At 40.4% G+C, this 18,233-nt stretch overlaps 2 protein-coding genes across 2 annotated transcripts in view; one reads left to right on the forward strand and one right to left on the reverse strand.

The window, feature by feature from the left end:
- Window positions 1-572, reverse strand: part of gcnt7 (glucosaminyl (N-acetyl) transferase family member 7) — a 6,768-nt gene extending 6,196 nt beyond the window's left edge. The window contains exon 1 of the mRNA XM_063216461.1: window positions 1-572. This exon is cut by the window's left edge and continues 45 nt beyond it. The gene's annotated coding sequence lies outside the window, so the exon portion shown is untranslated.
- Window positions 1-18,233, forward strand: part of rtf2 (replication termination factor 2) — a 36,248-nt gene that overhangs the window by 17,267 nt on the left and 748 nt on the right. The window contains exons 6-7 of the mRNA XM_063215392.1: window positions 4,715-4,828; window positions 10,140-10,194. Coding sequence (XP_063071462.1) covers window positions 4,715-4,828; window positions 10,140-10,194 — 169 coding nt within the window. The remainder of the gene's footprint in view (window positions 1-4,714; window positions 4,829-10,139; window positions 10,195-18,233) is intronic.

Below are 18,233 nucleotides of genomic sequence, written 5' to 3' on the forward strand. Positions count from 1 at the left end.
ACATTAGTGAGGCTGCAAGTCCCCGGACAGGTGCTCCGTGGTGGTTGCGGTGCTGCCTCTGCTGCCGCTGCCGCCGCAACCACTGCAACTGCTTGATGGCTCCCTCAGCTTGCAGCCGTGCTGCTGTGTTGCTGTGTTGCCGTTAGTTTTTGCTGGTGACACGGACACTTAAAGATTTCAGCGCTGACAGCCGGGCATCTCTCTCTCTGTCGCAGTAGTAGTGGTGTGTGGCAGCGTCTGTTGCTGTTGCTGCTGCCCCTCCTAGTCCTCCTCCTGCTCCTGCTGCTGCTGCTGCTGCTACTATCTGTGTTTGTGGATGTGTGTTGCTGTCCTTCTCCTCCGCTCCCCGCCCCCCACTCCTTTTGCTCAGGAGCTGCTCTGCTTCCATTCCCCATGAGGGTGCATGGTAGAGTGAGGGCCAATCCAGCATAGCAACCACTCTGTCTCCTCCCACCCCTCAGCTGACTGTACTGACACTCCACCACCGCCACCACCACAACACACACTCGCGCTGCACAGCACTCTCTGGCAGTTTGTTTTAGACTCTTTCCCACTCACACTCTTTTTTTCCTCCACTCTCTCTATACCACTCTGTATTGACCTTCCTCATTTCCTCCTCCCTCCCTCCCTCCCTCCCTCCCTCGCTCTCTCTCTCTGTCCGACTCACTCCAGACTCCTTATCTTCAAAGTGTAACTCAGATATACTAAATGTTTTTTATCTGACCTCTGTATGTGAAGGGGTTGAACGCCGCCCTTTTTTTTTTCCTCGGACCGAAGTAAATCTGATCTCCCGTTGCGACCGCATGTGGATGGGCGGTTGCCGGCGTTTGCTGCCTGGGCAGCCGGAGAGATTAGTCCTCTTGTGTGCGCAGCCAACAGAGACGGAGGTCACATTCAGCTCGCCACGCCATACAATGGGTCCCCTGGTGGCGAATTAGTTTAGCTGCCTGTCTCTTTGTGTGTGTCCGTGCATGTCAGGAGGTGGAGGGGTTGGTGGGTGAGAGGGAATTGAAGTACAGTACAGAGTGACAATGAATGGAAAGCTTGTTCCTATGAAGGGTCGTTTTCCCTTTATCAAAACCGGACATTTCTGAGATTTTGAGACCTTTTGACTTTAAGGACCATCTGAAAAGTTAAGTTATTTTTGTCACCCAAATTATGGAATTTCCATATTTCTTATGTAAACTCTGTTACAACAGTTGTATCTCAAGTTCTTAGTACGAAAACTTGTTAAATGTGTAGTAAATGTGGAAAATTATTGTGAGTATCTTTTGAAATGAGCATTTAGCTGTCTGACTTGACAGTGAACAGGCAGGCTTTCTTGTCTGGGAAGACAACGAAACTAGAACAAAGGAGTAGGACAAAGTGCAAAGAATAAAGACTCATCAGCAGTTCTGAATGGAGAAGAGGCATATGAAGTGTGTGAAGTGTCATCATGACTTTTATACATTGTTCTCATTTTCTCTATTTGACTCAGGATGCACTTGTTACCACAGGTCAGACACCATCTGTCCTGACTCCTGATTTACAAACCCCAACTCCATAGAAGTTGGGACACAAGGTAAATTGTGAAAAATAACAAAATACTGCCATTTTCAAAAGGTCTGATTCTTACATTAGATGGAGAACGGAACAAAGAAAACACATCAGCCATCAAAACTGACCAAAATTATTGTTTTGGGTGATATTCATGGTTATGTAAAAACAACACGTCTCAAAAGAGTTGGGACGGGGACAGTAAAAGGCAGCAAATGTTGAGGAAGACTAAAAACAAAACAAAGGACAACACTTAACAGTTAATTACATTAACCAATGACGTGATTTTATATAAAAACAGTGTTGATTCCTATTTTGGACATGATTTCAACAGCTTAAATGGTGGGTGTATTCCTCATCATGTTTTGCAATGTTTTCCTTTCTGTAGTGCTTACAGTGTGACAGGTCTTGACCAGAAGCCTGCCATTTTATCACCTGCTGGTCCTTATGATGGAGGTAAACATCTTAAAACGTAGTAGAGAATGCAATTTGTCCTTACTATGTGGCAGTAATCGAAGATCTCCCTTCAAAATATAATGCATGAGTGGTTTTTCATGCCGTTTAAAACCCATTTACATCATTCAGCACTGTTTTAACTCTACAGGTGATCGAGAACAACTTAACCAATGCACAACTGCACCCCCATGCCATCATGGAGGCTGACTTTTGAAGTTAACACTAACACAAGTTGGATGGTCCATTTTCACTGTAGCACAGGATGTGCAAGACTCTATTATTTTCAAAAAGAATTGACTTCTGCAACTTCTGCTGACTTATGGAAGCAAAGCATGTCTTCTCTGTCTATTTTAAATAAGCTCGGGCGCGTAGGAGAATGTTAAACCCCTCTATCATTTGCACACATGAAACATCCTTAATATGGTCAATTTTCAATAGCTGTAATTCTTGGAGTGCTAGAGTGAGACTACAGCCAATATATATTTCATGTTGCCATGAACCCATACAATGATTTTAATGACAAAAATATGTCTTATATACACCCAATCAGGGTAAATCAAAGGAGATCCAAAAATGTATGTAATGACTATGATAATTATTCCCTCTGCATCTTTAATTCTCAGTGACTCTGCCTCTCTGTGATGGTCTTATACCTGGACACTCATATTGTCCATCAATGCAATTCATTTTGAAATGTTCTTCCTTGTTATTTTATCTTATTTGGATGTTTCTTACATTTCACTGATCCCCGTCCCAACTTATTTGAGACGTGTTGCAGTTATCAAATTAGAAATGAGTACATATGTCCCCCAAAACAATATTTTTTCTCGGTTTTAACACTTGATATGTTGTATTTTCACTATTCTCCATCTAATGAATGAATTGAATGATGTGGAAATGGTAGCATTTTGATTTTATTCACAGTTTACCAAACGTCCCAACTTCACCGGAGTTGGGGTTTGTAGTTTGGCAACCTCACACTTAACACCCTGTCAGGTTACACCCTGAGCAACGTTTTTGTTTGTTTACCATTCACTTAGTTTGTTGTTATATCTCAAACCTCCTCACTAATTTCAAGAGTTCAAGAGACTCATAGATTCAAGAGATATGTCAGTGTCTTCCAGTAATTTGTGGCACTGTTATTTCACGTGAATCTTTTAAAGGGACCATATCAGGAAGAGTAATCATCAGCTGACATGTAGCCAGGGATGACATAGACATACTGTATGATTAATTCTCTACAAATCCCAGCAAAAGGCCCATACATTTTGAACATGGGGCGTCCCATCCTTCTCATCTTGAAGGCTACGTCTACCTTCTGAAAAGCCTCTTGATCTCCTGTCGTCAGGCTCAGGGGGGCAGGGAAAGCTCAGCGAGCCGAGCTATTATGGGTGATTATTATGCCCATTGGGACCAGGAGCTTTACAAGCGATTCGAGTGACTCAACCCTCCAGTGGCTCTGTGATGAAAGCCTAGTGACAAAAGCAAGGTAGATCATGAGGGACTACTGCTCATTGCCTCTGTTTCCAGATCCTTCTCTCAGGCCGGTGATACACAGCCTCAGCAAAGAGCCATGGATCCTTTTGCTGTTTTTAATATACAACAGAAATGCCTGATCTTCTAAGTCAGGGATTTCAAACTCAGGCCAGGGGGCCAAATCTGTCCTGGAGTCATTTTATTCGGCCCACGAGATCATTTCAAATGTGTTACAGTTGGCCCACATACACCATCAATGTATTGCGTAACAAGACTTGAACATGGAATTTGAAATGCCACAGGATGTGTGTAGGCACATGTGTACCACGTGAAGGCGTGTTGGTTTGAGTTTGTCTAGGAAAGTGGTAATAACAGCGCAAGTTAGGATAATTTTGATGCAAAACTTTTCAATTTCAGTAACACTCAGTACCACTCATGCTGTGGACTTTATGGGGGGAAAAAGTAAGAGGGAAAAGTTAAAAGAATACCATAGATTGCAACAGGTGCAGCAACTGTTGGCTGCTACCTCGTACATTTTGTACCACTAATAAAAGAAATTCATTTTAAGATTCTTCACAAGATTTACCCTACAAATGTACATACAGTATTTCCAAATATACTGACTGGTGACAGGAACTGGTTCACTTCATGAAATAGATGTCTGTTTATACAGTGTATTTAAACTTCTGGTTTCAACTGTACTTGTGCTGATTCATTTTATAAACCCCTAAGCGCCTATGTTATAAACTTATTGTCACCAAAATTGTAATGACCAAGTCCTCAACTGTTACTTAAGACTCCCTGCATTGTCATAGCAATGTTGTTATTGCATTACATTACATTACATTACACTTAGCTGATGCTTTTTTTTATCCCAGGCGACTTGCAGTTTTATGTACAGGGAATAGTTTACAGTCCCTGGAGCAGTGTGGGGTTGGGTGCCTTGCTCAAGGGCACGTCAGCCATGGAGTGAGAAAGGGATTGGAAGGGTGGGATTCGAACCTGCTACCCTCTGATCTAAGGTCCATCTCCTCAACCACTAGTCCACGGCTGCCCTGTTATGGTGTAGTTGAATAGGCCCGTCGACAGGCCCAGCAAGAGGCGACAGGGTATCAAAAATGATCAAGAGAATACCTATGCAACCTTGTACTGCCATGTCCACCTCCACAGGTGTGCATTTACAATCCTAATATCAAGACACAGTGCATCATCGTTAACCATTTTTCCTCTTCTTTTCTTCATGCAGTGTGGAGATCCATTTGAAGAAGGCGATCTCATTACCCTGAATGGGACCAAAGAGGAGGTGGAGAAGCTGCAGCAGCGTATGGAGGAGAGGAGAGCCAAGGCCAAATCGGCAAAGGTAATCACCTGATATTGTATGATGCACCGTAAAATGATCTTTTCATACTTGCATCAACAGCCACGTTTACATGAGTGGTTCTCTTTTAAACTGATTATACAAACGGTTTACATGGACAGATTACTCTTTATCAGTTTTGTGAACATTCTAGTGCTCTGCTCTTCCCATGCAAGGTTGCAACGTTGATGCGTAACTGGAGGACCGAACAATATCTGTACTCCCTTTTCCACATAATGCACCGTCTGCCTTTTCTGCTCAACATGGGACCAGTATTGTATCGAACAGTTCAGAAAATATTGATGTACAAGCCCCCCAAAAAGATACGGGTACCTCCTGTGTAATAGAATTGGGGGGGGGGTTTCTAGAGACCGAGTTTCTAGAGACCGAAAGTGCCTTAGTGGAGTGCGTCATCACCAATTGCGTACATAACTTTCTGCCATGAGATTTCACCCCAGGTGGTTTAGCTGCTCTCTAAAATCAAAGCAGTTTCATTTTCTCGAAACTTGTGACCACAACCTCTCTCTATCTCTCTCTCTCTCTCTCTCTCTCTCTCTCTCTCTCTCTCTTCTCTCCTCTCTCTCTCTCTCTCTCTCTCTCTCTCTCTCTCTCTCTCTCTCTCTCTCTCTCTCTCCCCATTTCCTGTCATCGAACAGACAATCCCCTTCAGATTAAACACAGTGACTGACTGTCCCATCTTATTCATAACACCAACCACTGTATCAGCAGGGACATATGCAAGCAAACTTTCCAAATTGATCATCTGTTCCAAAGAGGCAAGCAAAGAGGGGCCAAGCAACGGGGGAAAATTCTAGACATGTAGTAATGAGGATCCAATCAAAGTATCAATCAAATCATAAACACATTAAACTGGTCTGATTAGCCGTAACGACCTGTTTGCCATTGAGCTGTCAGAATGGAACTCTGAATTTCACCTCATTCTATTTGCTATATTCTATATATAAGGATGGGGTAAAAACTCTTCACCAGATGAACCCCCTAACCTTCTGCTTTTCTTGCATAGGGGTTGATCGCAAGAGTGACTCAAACCTCCAGAATAACCCTACAAAACACTGATGAAATCAGGACAGATCATAAGGGATTAGAAACAGTTTCCATAATCTCTCTGAGTCGTCATGCATGCCCCCCAAAAGCCAGTGTGGAGTAAAAACAAATTCATTGATGGTAGTTGGTTGACCTTAACCCATTTTAGCCTGATGCTGTGTATATGTTGTTTGACCTTTGGCACCTGGAGTGACATACACTGCATTCCAGGCTCTTATGATTTGAGTTGAATGAACACATTGTAATACAAGATGAGGGTCTTAGCTTTTAAATGCAACTTATTTCGTGTTTTTATGTGCTTCGGAGGCTGAGATATTTATGTTTTAATAGGCAGAGTGCACCTTTTCCCAAAAAGGGCTTCTAGGCATTCAGCAGGAGTTTTTGGCAGGTGCCTTTGGATAAAATGGGTTAAGTGATTGAACATGAACCCGTCTCTGAAACCCAGACCATTCTCTTAATAACATCCTTCTTAACACATTGAGTACCGACGACGTAATAATGCGTTTTTCACGCCCATGCGTTGTATACCAAAACGTAAACATACGTTTTTGCATTTAAATATCATATTTTGAATCTACACCCTTCAATGGACAATATATGTGATTTTGGTAGCTCTGTGATGGACATAAATGACAACATTTGCAGTCCAAAGTTGTTTGATTGTTATGATGTTTGAGTGTTATGATTTGGATATTTTAATTTAACTTACCAAGATGTCTGGATGCCAACCCATGTCGCCTATCGCGCTGCCTGCATTGATTTCCCTAGTACGGTCACTGTAGCATGTGTTGTCTCTGACTTCACGCAATAGGTAAACACCAACCATTGTATAGTGCCTGGAGTATCTTGAACTTTCTGGACTTGCTAGACCTTTACCAGATCCTTGGATCCAAATGGCACCCGATATGTGATTGCAGTAATGCGCTCCGATTTGGACGTTTGATCGCCAAAAAGATAAGTTTCTGTGTCTTCCTGTATGTGAGAAGCCAGAAGCTAGCATGGCTACATATCATGATTCCCTGATTGTCGCTCCCAACGCAGGACGCTCCCCTGTCGGCTCGCTCCCACTAGCCAGACTATCGATCCGGGTGGGACTACACGTCCGGGAGTGATAGAAACACCTGGGACTACACGTCCGGGAGCGATCTCAGTTGGGAGTGTCCATCTGCCACCGCATATGATTCGGATCGGATGGGCTAGCCTACATCTAAGCATCATATCATTTGGATTTGTTGTCAATGTTGGGCTATTATTTCGGGAGTCATCGGGAGCTATTTTAGCAAATGTCTCACCCTCTGCATGTGTGCAAAGAGTTTGTGTTCAGTCCACGTGAAAAACGGGGATTTCAAAGGGCATCGATTGCTGGTGTCGTAGTGTGACAGAGCAGGAGGTGTGCTGCCGTATTCGTGAATCGTGCTATGTTGTTGCAGAGGGGTTGTTGTTTCCCTAGTAGCCTACGATCGGTAGCGTGTATTGTGTCTGACTTCACGCAATAGGTAAACACATAGACCATTGTATATCGTGCCAGGAGTATCTTGAACTTTCTGGGCTTGCTACCTAGACCTTTACCAGCTCCTTGGATCAAAATGGCACCCGAATTGTAATTGGAGTAATGCGCTCCGATTTAGAAGTTTGATCGCCAACCAGATAAGTTTATTTGATTATTCACCCCTATGTTGAACTGTCTTCCTGTATGTGAAAAGCCAGAAGCTAGCATAGATGGCTACATATGGATCGGATGGGCTACATCTAAGCATCATATCATTGGGATTTGTTGTCAATGTTGGGCTATTATTTCGGGAGTCATCGGGAAACTATTTTAGCAAAATGTCCGACCTTCTGCATGTGTGCAAAGAGCTTGTGTTCAGTCTGTGTGAAAAACGTGGATTTCGAAGGGCATTGATTGCCGGTGTCGTAGTGGTTTAGAGCAGGAGGCGTGTCTTGACGTGCAGGAAGATGTGTGTCAGAGCTAACCTTGCACCAAATTGTGATTAAAACCAACTCATCCCCTTTCAAACTCGTCACATTCTGAAGAAGCGCACCCTTCACAAAAACCTCAATATCTCCGATTGTAGCTGAATTCCATGGATACCCACTTCGGTTTAGCGTGGGTTTACTCGGCAATAAAAGCTCGTAGAGACACACAGTTTTCACCTACTAAGAGGGCAGCGTCTCCACTTTCAAACGAGTCATAACATATTTCAGTGGCCCTATCACATAATAAGCTGTGAGTCTACAAAAAAACGTAAAAAAAGGGCTTAGAACGCTGGTATTCTACGACATAATTCCGTGAGCACCGCCGGTATTCAATGTGTTAAGAGTGAATTACAGTCAACTAATTTGGAACAGGGAGAGAACTCTCCCATTCAGATTCAGAAAGGCTCGTTTTTCCTGACATTGGGCAATTAAAGGAGATAACGTTTTGACATTGGACCCTTGATTTCACATTATAACCTCATGTTCTACACACCCCTGTATGTTGTGTGTTATTTGGAACTCTACCGAATATATTTTGCCATGAAACGTCTTCCTATGGGCAATTTTTGTGTACGCTATCACTCATAACGTGTTGGTGTATTGCTTGCTTGGAAACTTCGTGGTTTCGCGGGTAATACCATTTTTGGAGTCATATCACGAACATACGCCTTTACCAGTCTTTCAAAAATGACTGTAGTCTCCAAAAAAACAATCCACCTATGCGTTATGAGTGGTAGCGTTCTGTAATGAATAAATTAAATGTTGTGCTTGCAAAAATGGCATATAGGAAGTCGTTTCATGTACATAACCAAATCGAATGTCTTCGGCAGAGCTCCAAATGACACACAGGGGTGAGTAGATTGCGATATTATAATGTGAAATTAAGGGCCCAATGTCAAAATCTGCTTTATCCTTTAACTTTGACAGTCCAAGTCTCAATAAACTAAGTAGTTAGAAGTAAAATAAAAACTGCAATGCAGCAGGTATAAAGAACCCTTGCATTCAACCCACATCATATCCTATCCTGTCAGTGGTAAATAGTACTTATAGTACTGTGTAGTGGTAGATAGTACGGTAGGCTACTTCTTCCTGAAATTCCTGAATTTCCCCCCAGGATCAATAAAGCTACTCTACTCTACTCTACTCTCCTCTACTCTACTCTAGTGCATGACAGTACCAGGCCTCACACACTCTATAACTCCTGCTCTCTTTTTGCGCAGTAGCTCAATGGTTGCAGAAATTAAAGAGTTAAGAGTCCCTTGGTGTTTGACATTGTGGGGCGGACAAGTGAATTGTTCAGAAAGTCTTGGCAAGGACCTTCGGAGCTGAGTTTACAACCATCGGTCGGTCCTATTGCAAACCTTGGATCACTGCACCACTGCTACCATTTTCAGCATTTTGTTATGTCACTTGATAGTGGGGCTTCCTCAGAAAGGAGGGGCCGAGATCAGCAGATTTCAAAGCCCACTTTCCCAGCTAATAGCCATTATCGATCCTTCCAGCATTCAGGGAAATTGCAGCAATGCCAGAAAGCTGTGCAAACCTTAGAGGGGTCTCTGTGCTGGGATCCGATCTTAATATCTGTTCTTGTGTATCTTGTGTAACTGGAATTGTATGTAAACATCTCATTGACCTGCCATGGCAAAAAAATCTTCCACCCAGGAAAAATTTCATAATCTGATTTACCCCTTCAATACAAGCACATTCTCACACTAAAGAGTGGCATTAGGCTCTGGAACACCATCTCAGAGACACCAAGGCATGCCCTCTCTGCCTGTAAGCAAAGTCTAGTATTAGTTTTTCTGCGCACGCACGCACGCACACACACACACACACACACAGTAAATATAACTACACAGCCACAAGCTTACAAGTGAAGAGTGTGGTCTATTGTTCAAGAAGTAATCAATGCTGTTATCTTGTCCTCAATTATTCATTGATCCTGGACCCCACTGGTTTAACACTTCACTCAATGTACATATTAGGGAATGTCTGTGCTACTGTCCATGGTTTAAAAATTAATCAGTCGTCAGTGTCGTTTGTATCCCGTCTTTTTTTTTCTTTCCTTCTTTTTGTTCTGTTTTCTTTTTTTAATTAAATATGAAATAATTGATACATGTTTTGAATTTCATTGTGCTATAGTACTGTAAGTAGTATTGACTTGATCAACTTGTGTCATCTGATATTGGAGCCATCTTAGGTTGTGTGTTTGCTACCATCGATCATGGCATGCTTACTAATTGCCATGACTTCTGTTTTGATCTCTTTTTAGAAATCCAAGAAGAGTAAAAGTGCTGAAACCGTGTCCAAGCCAGAGGACTCTGAAGGTAGGCTCTGAATTCTTTGATCTCTTTCGTGAATAGATTTAAAACCTTGTAAATTGTGAGGAACAAATGTGTTTTTTCCATGTCAAGGCCCCTTAACAATAAGTCTTTGATTAGAACGCCAAGTAGCTCTACTCTACTATGTACAGTGTAAGTGTCTTTGACGGCTACATAAAGTGCTTATAAAAAGTCTACACAAACCTGTTCAAATGCAAGGTGATGTAAAAAAAAAAAAAAAAAAGTCAGAAAGACAAATAATTTCTCAACTTTTTTTCATTTAGTCTGAACTATTATCCTATTATCCAATGGAAAAAACTGAAGGATTTAAAAGGGAAAAAATAGAAAATTAAAAACTTACCTTAACATGGTTGCATATATATGCACACCCTAAGTTAAACTAATACTTTGTTGCAGCATTTTTGGCTTTTATTACAGCACTCGGTTCTTTTTGGGCAAGAGTCTATCAGCATGCCACATGTTGATGTGGCAGTATTTGTCCACTCCTCTTTTCAAAAGCACTCAGAGTCTGACAGATCGCGAGTGTATGCCATCTCCTGTGCACAATTAATTCTGTATCTAGAGATCTACCAACTGCCAACATTTTGAAAAAGCTGCAATCAGTGCTTCTAATGTAGTGGCTGAACATTCTCTCAAATATTTGCTAAGCCTAATCAATAGAATCTGGTGGTAGCCATGTTACGGTTAATCATTAGTAATGTCTATTTGTCATTTTTCTCATAATTTTTTATGGGCCACCAATATTAAGCTCTTCGGTGATTGTGAGAGTCTCCCTCAGGGCCTTTCTCACAGTTCCATTAAGGTTTTTTTTTTTTCAGTAGTTAGTTGAGTCGTTAATGTATCGAAAAATATATATAGCATTACAGTACAGTGCTAGTTGTTACTAAACTAAACCAATTTAAATTGTTTTAAGTAGTATTTTTCAGGGCTCAGACATGTGTTGTGTGATGAATCATACTGGTCAAATGCAATTTCAAACTTCTGTGCTAACCCTGTTACATAGATTTTTGACAATAAAGTACACTTGACTTGACTTGACTAAATAAACTAATGTGGAAATGCTGCCACCAGTCTGTGTTCAGTAGAGCTGTATAGTGGTGTTTCTGTCATGCTTGAGTAAGGTTACCTGACTCTTGCTATCTGGTATGCCGTTCCGATATGTGAGGAAAGGGAACGCCCCCACATAATGTTAGATGATGTAAATCAGGTTATGAGGTGCCTTAACCATGTGCAATGCCGATTTCAGAACAGCAGGTGGCAGTGTAGTCATATAATTCCATAAGGGATGATGATGATGATGATGATGATGATGATGATGATAATGCATTTTATTTCAAAGTGTCTTTCAGATCACTCAATAACACTAACATCAGGTTAGCTAGCATGAAGCTGAAGTTATCCTCAGGCTTTCGTTTTGTTTTGGTTTGAAAGTGTTAGTTTCTATAAAATATCTGTCAGTTAAGATTGTCATTCATACATGTCCTAATTGCAAAAGACAGTTTTCTGTGCCTCTGAAATGGCAATTGGGAACCAAGACTGTATTTCTCTGGAACTGTTGAGGAGAAGCTGTGAGACTACGTTCCTCAACATGTAACCAAGGCTTATAATACATGAGTCAGCCATGGTCAGTGTGTGAACTGAAGTTCTTATTATAATGGCACAAGAGCTCGACAATTTGGTGTCAGTGAAGTTCATGGGATAAATCTGAAGGCAAAATAATTTGTGGCAGGTGAATGGTGGCACGCACAGCCCTTCTCCTCTGTTCGGAGTCAGACCCTACTCACATTTTTGCAGAGACTGCGTGGAACGCATTTGATTCATTTTCAATGGAATGCAGTCACGTCCTTGCAAAGGCTGTTGGGATTTCGGCTAGGCGACTATTGTAGGACTGTAGAGGCACGTCAAAAAGTTTTGCTCCCTCGAAACTAATGCAAATTGCTCACGGTGAACGCAATGCGTTATCCAATGAATGACGAGCACATGAAGATTTCCCATTGCGGCAACGGTTGTGTCTCGGTGCTCACACACAGTTTTATGATGGTTTATCACACGTTTGAATGTAAGATTTATAGACTACAACAAACTATGAATTGCAAGAACATTGTGTCTGGTTTCAAATGATAATGTGGGTGGTTGACGTGACACCTTGTTTTTTCGTACCATTGGTTAAAAACCTACAAAACTATTATTTTTCCTTCAAAAAACAAATGTGGAAGATGTGGTAAATTATGTTTCATATTATAGTACAGCGGATGGGACACACAAAAGGGCCTTATCGTGCACTTTTGAGTAAAAGCATGAAAATCGGTACACATATCCTTCTTGATATGCTGATTAATGTTAGCGTTGGAGGCGTTGCGAAAAATGCATCGTTTTCAAGATGGCCGCCAAATCCAATATGGCCAACCCATATTAATGAATCTACCTGATATTTGGTAGTAAAAGCATGAAAATCGGTACACATATCCTTCTTGATATGCTGATTAATATTAGCATTGGACATGTAGCGAAAAATGCATTGTTTTCAAGATGGCCGCCAAATCCAGTATGGCCGACCCATATTAATGAATCTACGTGACACTTGTTATTAAAAGCATGAAAATTGGTACATATATCCTTCTTGATATTAGCTATTAGCTATTAGCTATTACTAAGTCTGCATTTTATCACATAAAAAACGTCTCTAAATTTAGGGGCCTGATGTCTAAACATGATCTGGAAAAGCTAATACATGCCTTCATTTCTAGTAAAGTCGATTACTGTAACAGTCTGTTTACTGGCCTCCCAAGTAAGACCATTAAACAGCTTCAACTGGTACAAAATGCAGCTGCAAGGGTTCTTACAAAGACAAGGAAGTTTGACCACATTACTCCAATTTTAAGATCGCTGCATTGGCTCCCAGTAAGCTACAGAATTGATTTTAAGGCAATGCTACTTGTATTTAAATCATTAAATGGAATGGGACCCACATATCTACTGGACATGATTCAGCTGTATGCACCGACCAGGTCACTAAGGTCAACGGAGAAGAATTTGCTGGTGATTCCAAAAGTCAAAACAAAGTGTGGAGAGGCAGCCTTTAGCTTCTATGCTTCAAAGCTTTGGAACCAGCTTCCAGATGACGTAAAAAATGCACCCACTATTGATAGCTTTAAATCTAGACTCAAGACAAAGCTGTTCTCAGATGCTTTCTTAAATTATTGAATGAAAAGACGGTAAAATAAGAGAAGACAAAACCCTAACAATTCTAGACCCTATCAGGTAAACGGAAAAAAGGAGGCCAGACTCCTCTGTCGTCGAACAGTTAAAATCTGAAGACTGCGTATGTTTTTCAAGGTTTTATGTTTATTTATGTTTTATTTTATTATTATTTTTACCTTATGTTTTATCTTAATGTTTTAAATGTTTTTTTGACTCTAATTCATTTCCCTGTTTTCCTTTCATTTACATTTGTTAACTTTGTGAAGCACATTGAGTTGCACCTGTGTATGAAATGCGCTATATAAATAAACTTGCCTTGCCTTGCCTTGCCTTGATATGCTGATTAATATTAGCATTGGAGGCGTTCCGAAGAATTTAGCATTTTCAAGATGGCCGCCAAATCCAATATGGCCTACCCATATTAATGAATCTTCTTGATACCTGGTAGTAAAGGCAAGAAAATCGGTATACATCTCATTCTTGATATGCTGATAAATATTCCCATTGGAGGCATTGCTAAAAATGCTGTATTTTCAAGATGGCCGCCACATCCATTATGGCCAACCCATATTAATGAAGCTACCTGACAGTTTGTAGTAAAGGCATGGAAATTTGTGCACAGTTACTTTTTTATATCTTGATTGATAAAAGAACTCGATACTTTGCAAAAAAGTTTACATATCAAGATGGCCGACAAATCAAATATGGCAAACGCATTTTAATAAATCCTTCAGGCACTTTTAGTAAAACCACGGAAACTGGTCCATATTTAAGCTTACTTATTGATGTGCTCATTAATATTAGAAATTGAGGCATTGTGGGAAAAAACACATTTTCAAAATGGCCAACTAAGATAGTGTTTATAAGAAATTACATATTTTTCTAATAAAAAATATTTTGGCATTGTATATAATTAACACTCACAAAATACCATTGACAATGATTAAACATTATTGGCATGTTATCAAATGAATTGATGCATAAACGATTCTCTACTCTACTCTACTCTACTGCATACGTTATGGTTTTGCCCAAACTGTGTCTGCCACCACCACAATAGATTATGTTCTGTAATGTGATAACTTTAGAATAGGTGCAAGAGTTTGCACCACCACTTGTGTTCTACCACTCTATAATAGGTACATGAACTGATAAAGTGTTAAAGCCTTACACTTTGAAGATTGCTGTCTTTGTTTGCATTATAGGTTTTGTACAGATGGACAGATATGTATGAAATGTTCTGTGCTAATACTCTTCAATAGGTACACTGATTGCATTCTTGAGGCTTCAAATAGGTAATACGGCAGTAGCATTATGTACAAATCCAAGGCTTTTGAGGGGCTTGTGGGATGTACAGCACCTCTAGCGCTTAGTGATAACTGCATAGGCCTGGTACAAATTCCAAAAGGGCCAGGATTTCAAGATTGCTAGACAGAAAGTTCACTTGATTTGTTAATTCATGGACATTGTTATGATTGCTTACTTCAAAGAAACTAATAGTTGATGACTACTTCTAGCTGCACAAGGTTTTCAAACAAACTGCAATCCTGCACCCAATGCAAGTTGTATGGTATATCTTGCCTGGTTAACACAAGTTGATCTCACAAGTGAGAATCTGGTGGTTATACAATTTCTCATAGTAAAGTTGTGATTTACGATTGCCCATGGCAGTTTATAGGTTGTTAAGAATGTGGTATTTGGCATATGTTTAGCCCATATCCAATCATGTCAGTTGTATCTATTCAAACAAACTGCAGCCATCGCCTTTACACCCCTACTCATTCTCCTGATTGCACCCCAAGATCTGGTACCCTCACTGAGGGATGGAATCCATGCTACATTTCAGATCAGAACAATTGTGTAAAGTAGTAGGATTTCACAGGCTATGGTATATACTATGGCCAACATCAATCAAACTGCCAATAATGCCTAATTAAAAGATTGACAGAAACTTTGAATAAATGGTGAATGGCACAGTTGGAACATGATGGCCATCAAAAAGTCAACTCAGGGTATGTAAAATATAACTTGAGTGGAAAGTTTACATGTACAGTGTTAGGATTCATTTCTAGACCATGATAATGATGTGAAGATTTGGTGTGTGTGTGTGTGTGTGTGTGTGTGTGTGTGTGTGTGTGTGTGTGTGTGTGTGTGTGTGTGTGTGTGTGTGTGTGTGTGTGTGTGTGTGTGTGTGTGTGTGTGTGTGTGTGTGTGTGTGTGTGTGTGTGTGTGTGTGTGTGTGTGTGTGTCTCGCGTGACAACCAGTGCCGTACGGCAGTTTGCACACTGTGCACAGCTGGCGTGTGAATGTGTATGTATGCGTGTATGTCTTTTTTCAAAGCGCTTTGAGTAAACTTCATAGTTGTGATACTGTGCTACATAAATACACATTGCAATGTATTGTATTGTAATATGGGTCAGTCATATTTGATTTTTGTTCATGGCCCCTAATATGAATAAGCATCTAATGTAAAGAAGTAACTATGTGTACCAATTGTCATGCTTTTACCACAAATTACCAGGTAGTTAATATGGGCAGGCCATATTTGATTTGGCGGCCATCTTGAAAACAATGTTTTTTTCCCCCCGCGACGCCTCCAATGCTAATATTAATCAGCATATCAAGGACATGTGTACCGATTTTCATGCTTTTACCACCAAGTGTCAGGTAGATTCATTAATATGGGTTGGTCATATTGGATTTGGCGGCCATCTTGAAAACAATGTTTTTTTGTGTGACTCCTCCAATGCTAATGTTAATCAGCATATTAAGAAGGATATGTGGACCGATTTTCATGCTTTTACTACCAAGTCTCAGGTAGATTCATTAATATGGGTCGGTCTTATTGGATTTGGCGTCCATCTTGAAAACGATGAATTTTGCGCAACGCCTCCAACGCTAAACTTAATCAGCATATCAAGAAGGTACTGTGTACCGATTTTCATGTCTTTACTACCAAGTGTTAGGTAGATAGGTAGATTCATAAATACGAATTGGCCATATTGATTTTGGCGGCCATCTTGAAAACGATTAATTTTTCATGACGCCTCCAATGCTAATGTTAATCAGCATATCAAGAGGAATATGTGTACCAATTTTCATGCTTTTACTACAAAGTGTAAGGTAGATTCATTAATATGGGTCGGCCATATTGGATTTGGCGGCCATCTTGAAAACGTAGAATTTTTTGCGACGCCTCCAATGCTAATATTAATCAGCATATCAAGAAGGATATGTGTATCGATTTTCATGCTTTTACTCAAAAGTGCACGATCAAATCACCCATCCGCTGGACTATTAGTCTTAGATGAGAAGAAACATTTTTGTAAAGGTTTATATGTCAAATATCCTGCGGTGTGACTGTAACATTAATGAAATCTGGAATATAATATATATATAAATTAACCAACAACATTTTGAATAATGTGTGAAGCATTTGGCATGATTGCATAAATATAAACTTTATATTAAGATATGTGAGTTTGAAAAAAACTCAAGACAGTAATATTAACTACAAGTTCAATTTCGTAACACAAATTGCGTCCTGTGGGGCGACATGTATGTCAATGTTTGTGAACGGGCAGCTGCAAGGCCAACTACAAGGGTCTTATAGACTGGCTCCTAACCAGTCAGTACCTCAGTTATTAGAGAGTGCTGTGGACGTTTAAGGTGACTATTAACCTCTTAATATGTCTTCATATTACAATGTTTCTGTCACGGAATGCTTAGGTTCATTTTATGGTGTCCTGTGGTGTGACTGCTCTTATAGAAAGAAAAAAACGTTTTTTTTTATAAATGAAAACACATATTAAGATTAAACACAATATCATTATCAGGTTAGTATGAGCTCAGATGTCAGTCATGTAAACAAAAGGATTAAAATGGCCATAATGCAGTGAATTTCCTGTGGTGTGACTTCATTTTCCTGCGGTGTGACATGCCTATGAAATGTGTTGATGCAAGACACATTTTTCCAAAAATGGCAAAAAATTGGGCGAAATTCCATGGACCACTAAGTGCTGTATTTTTTTCCATCAATTTTTTCAGGAATTGGAATAACTTTTTTTTAAATTGTGTTACGCCCTTAAACGTCAACCACCCATGTACATTTTGACGACAATAACAACAATGTGAGGGCTATCAAATGTGTGAAGTAAACACATGTCCAAAGTTTGGTAAGGACAGACCTGGATGTTACTATCGCTAGTTATCCTGCTTAACCCATTTTGTCCTAAGCCCTTTTTGGGAAAGGGTGCCCTCTGCCTAAATCCTAAATATCCCAGCCTCCGAAGCACATGCAAACATGCAATAGGTTACATTTAAAAGCCAAGACCCACCTCTTGCATTATAATGTGTTCATTCAGCTCTAACATACCCTCATATTTAATGAAACAGCTCAAATCTCAAAATCCTGAAATCGATATACACTTGTAGAAACATTCCCCATTTAGTTTACTGGGCTACGCCCATGCATGTGCACTGAAAAATTGCATTCTGTCAACACAGGGAGGTGTGTAGCAGTGGCATACGTTGAACAGCAGCAAATACGTGAATAGTGCCTCCGTTTCTCCAGAATGGCCATAGATGAAATTCGGAGTCAACCGTTTTACTCTGTTTAAGTTACCCACGTGCTCCGGGTCACCTCAGCTGTCATTTGTCATGGCTTCACCTCTCTTCTGTTACAGTTTTTAACAAAGTAGGTATATGTGCATCCCACCAAGTGAGGCCAGGTACAGGGGAAAAGACAACTGTATCGAAGAGAGTGAGAGAGTGCCTGATGAAGACCCTGATGGGTTGAAAATGCAAGTAAACCGTATTGGTT

The sequence above is a fragment of the Engraulis encrasicolus genome, chromosome 14 (genome assembly GCF_034702125.1).
Source record: "Engraulis encrasicolus isolate BLACKSEA-1 chromosome 14, IST_EnEncr_1.0, whole genome shotgun sequence".
Classification (NCBI taxonomy): domain Eukaryota; kingdom Metazoa; phylum Chordata; class Actinopteri; order Clupeiformes; family Engraulidae; genus Engraulis; species Engraulis encrasicolus.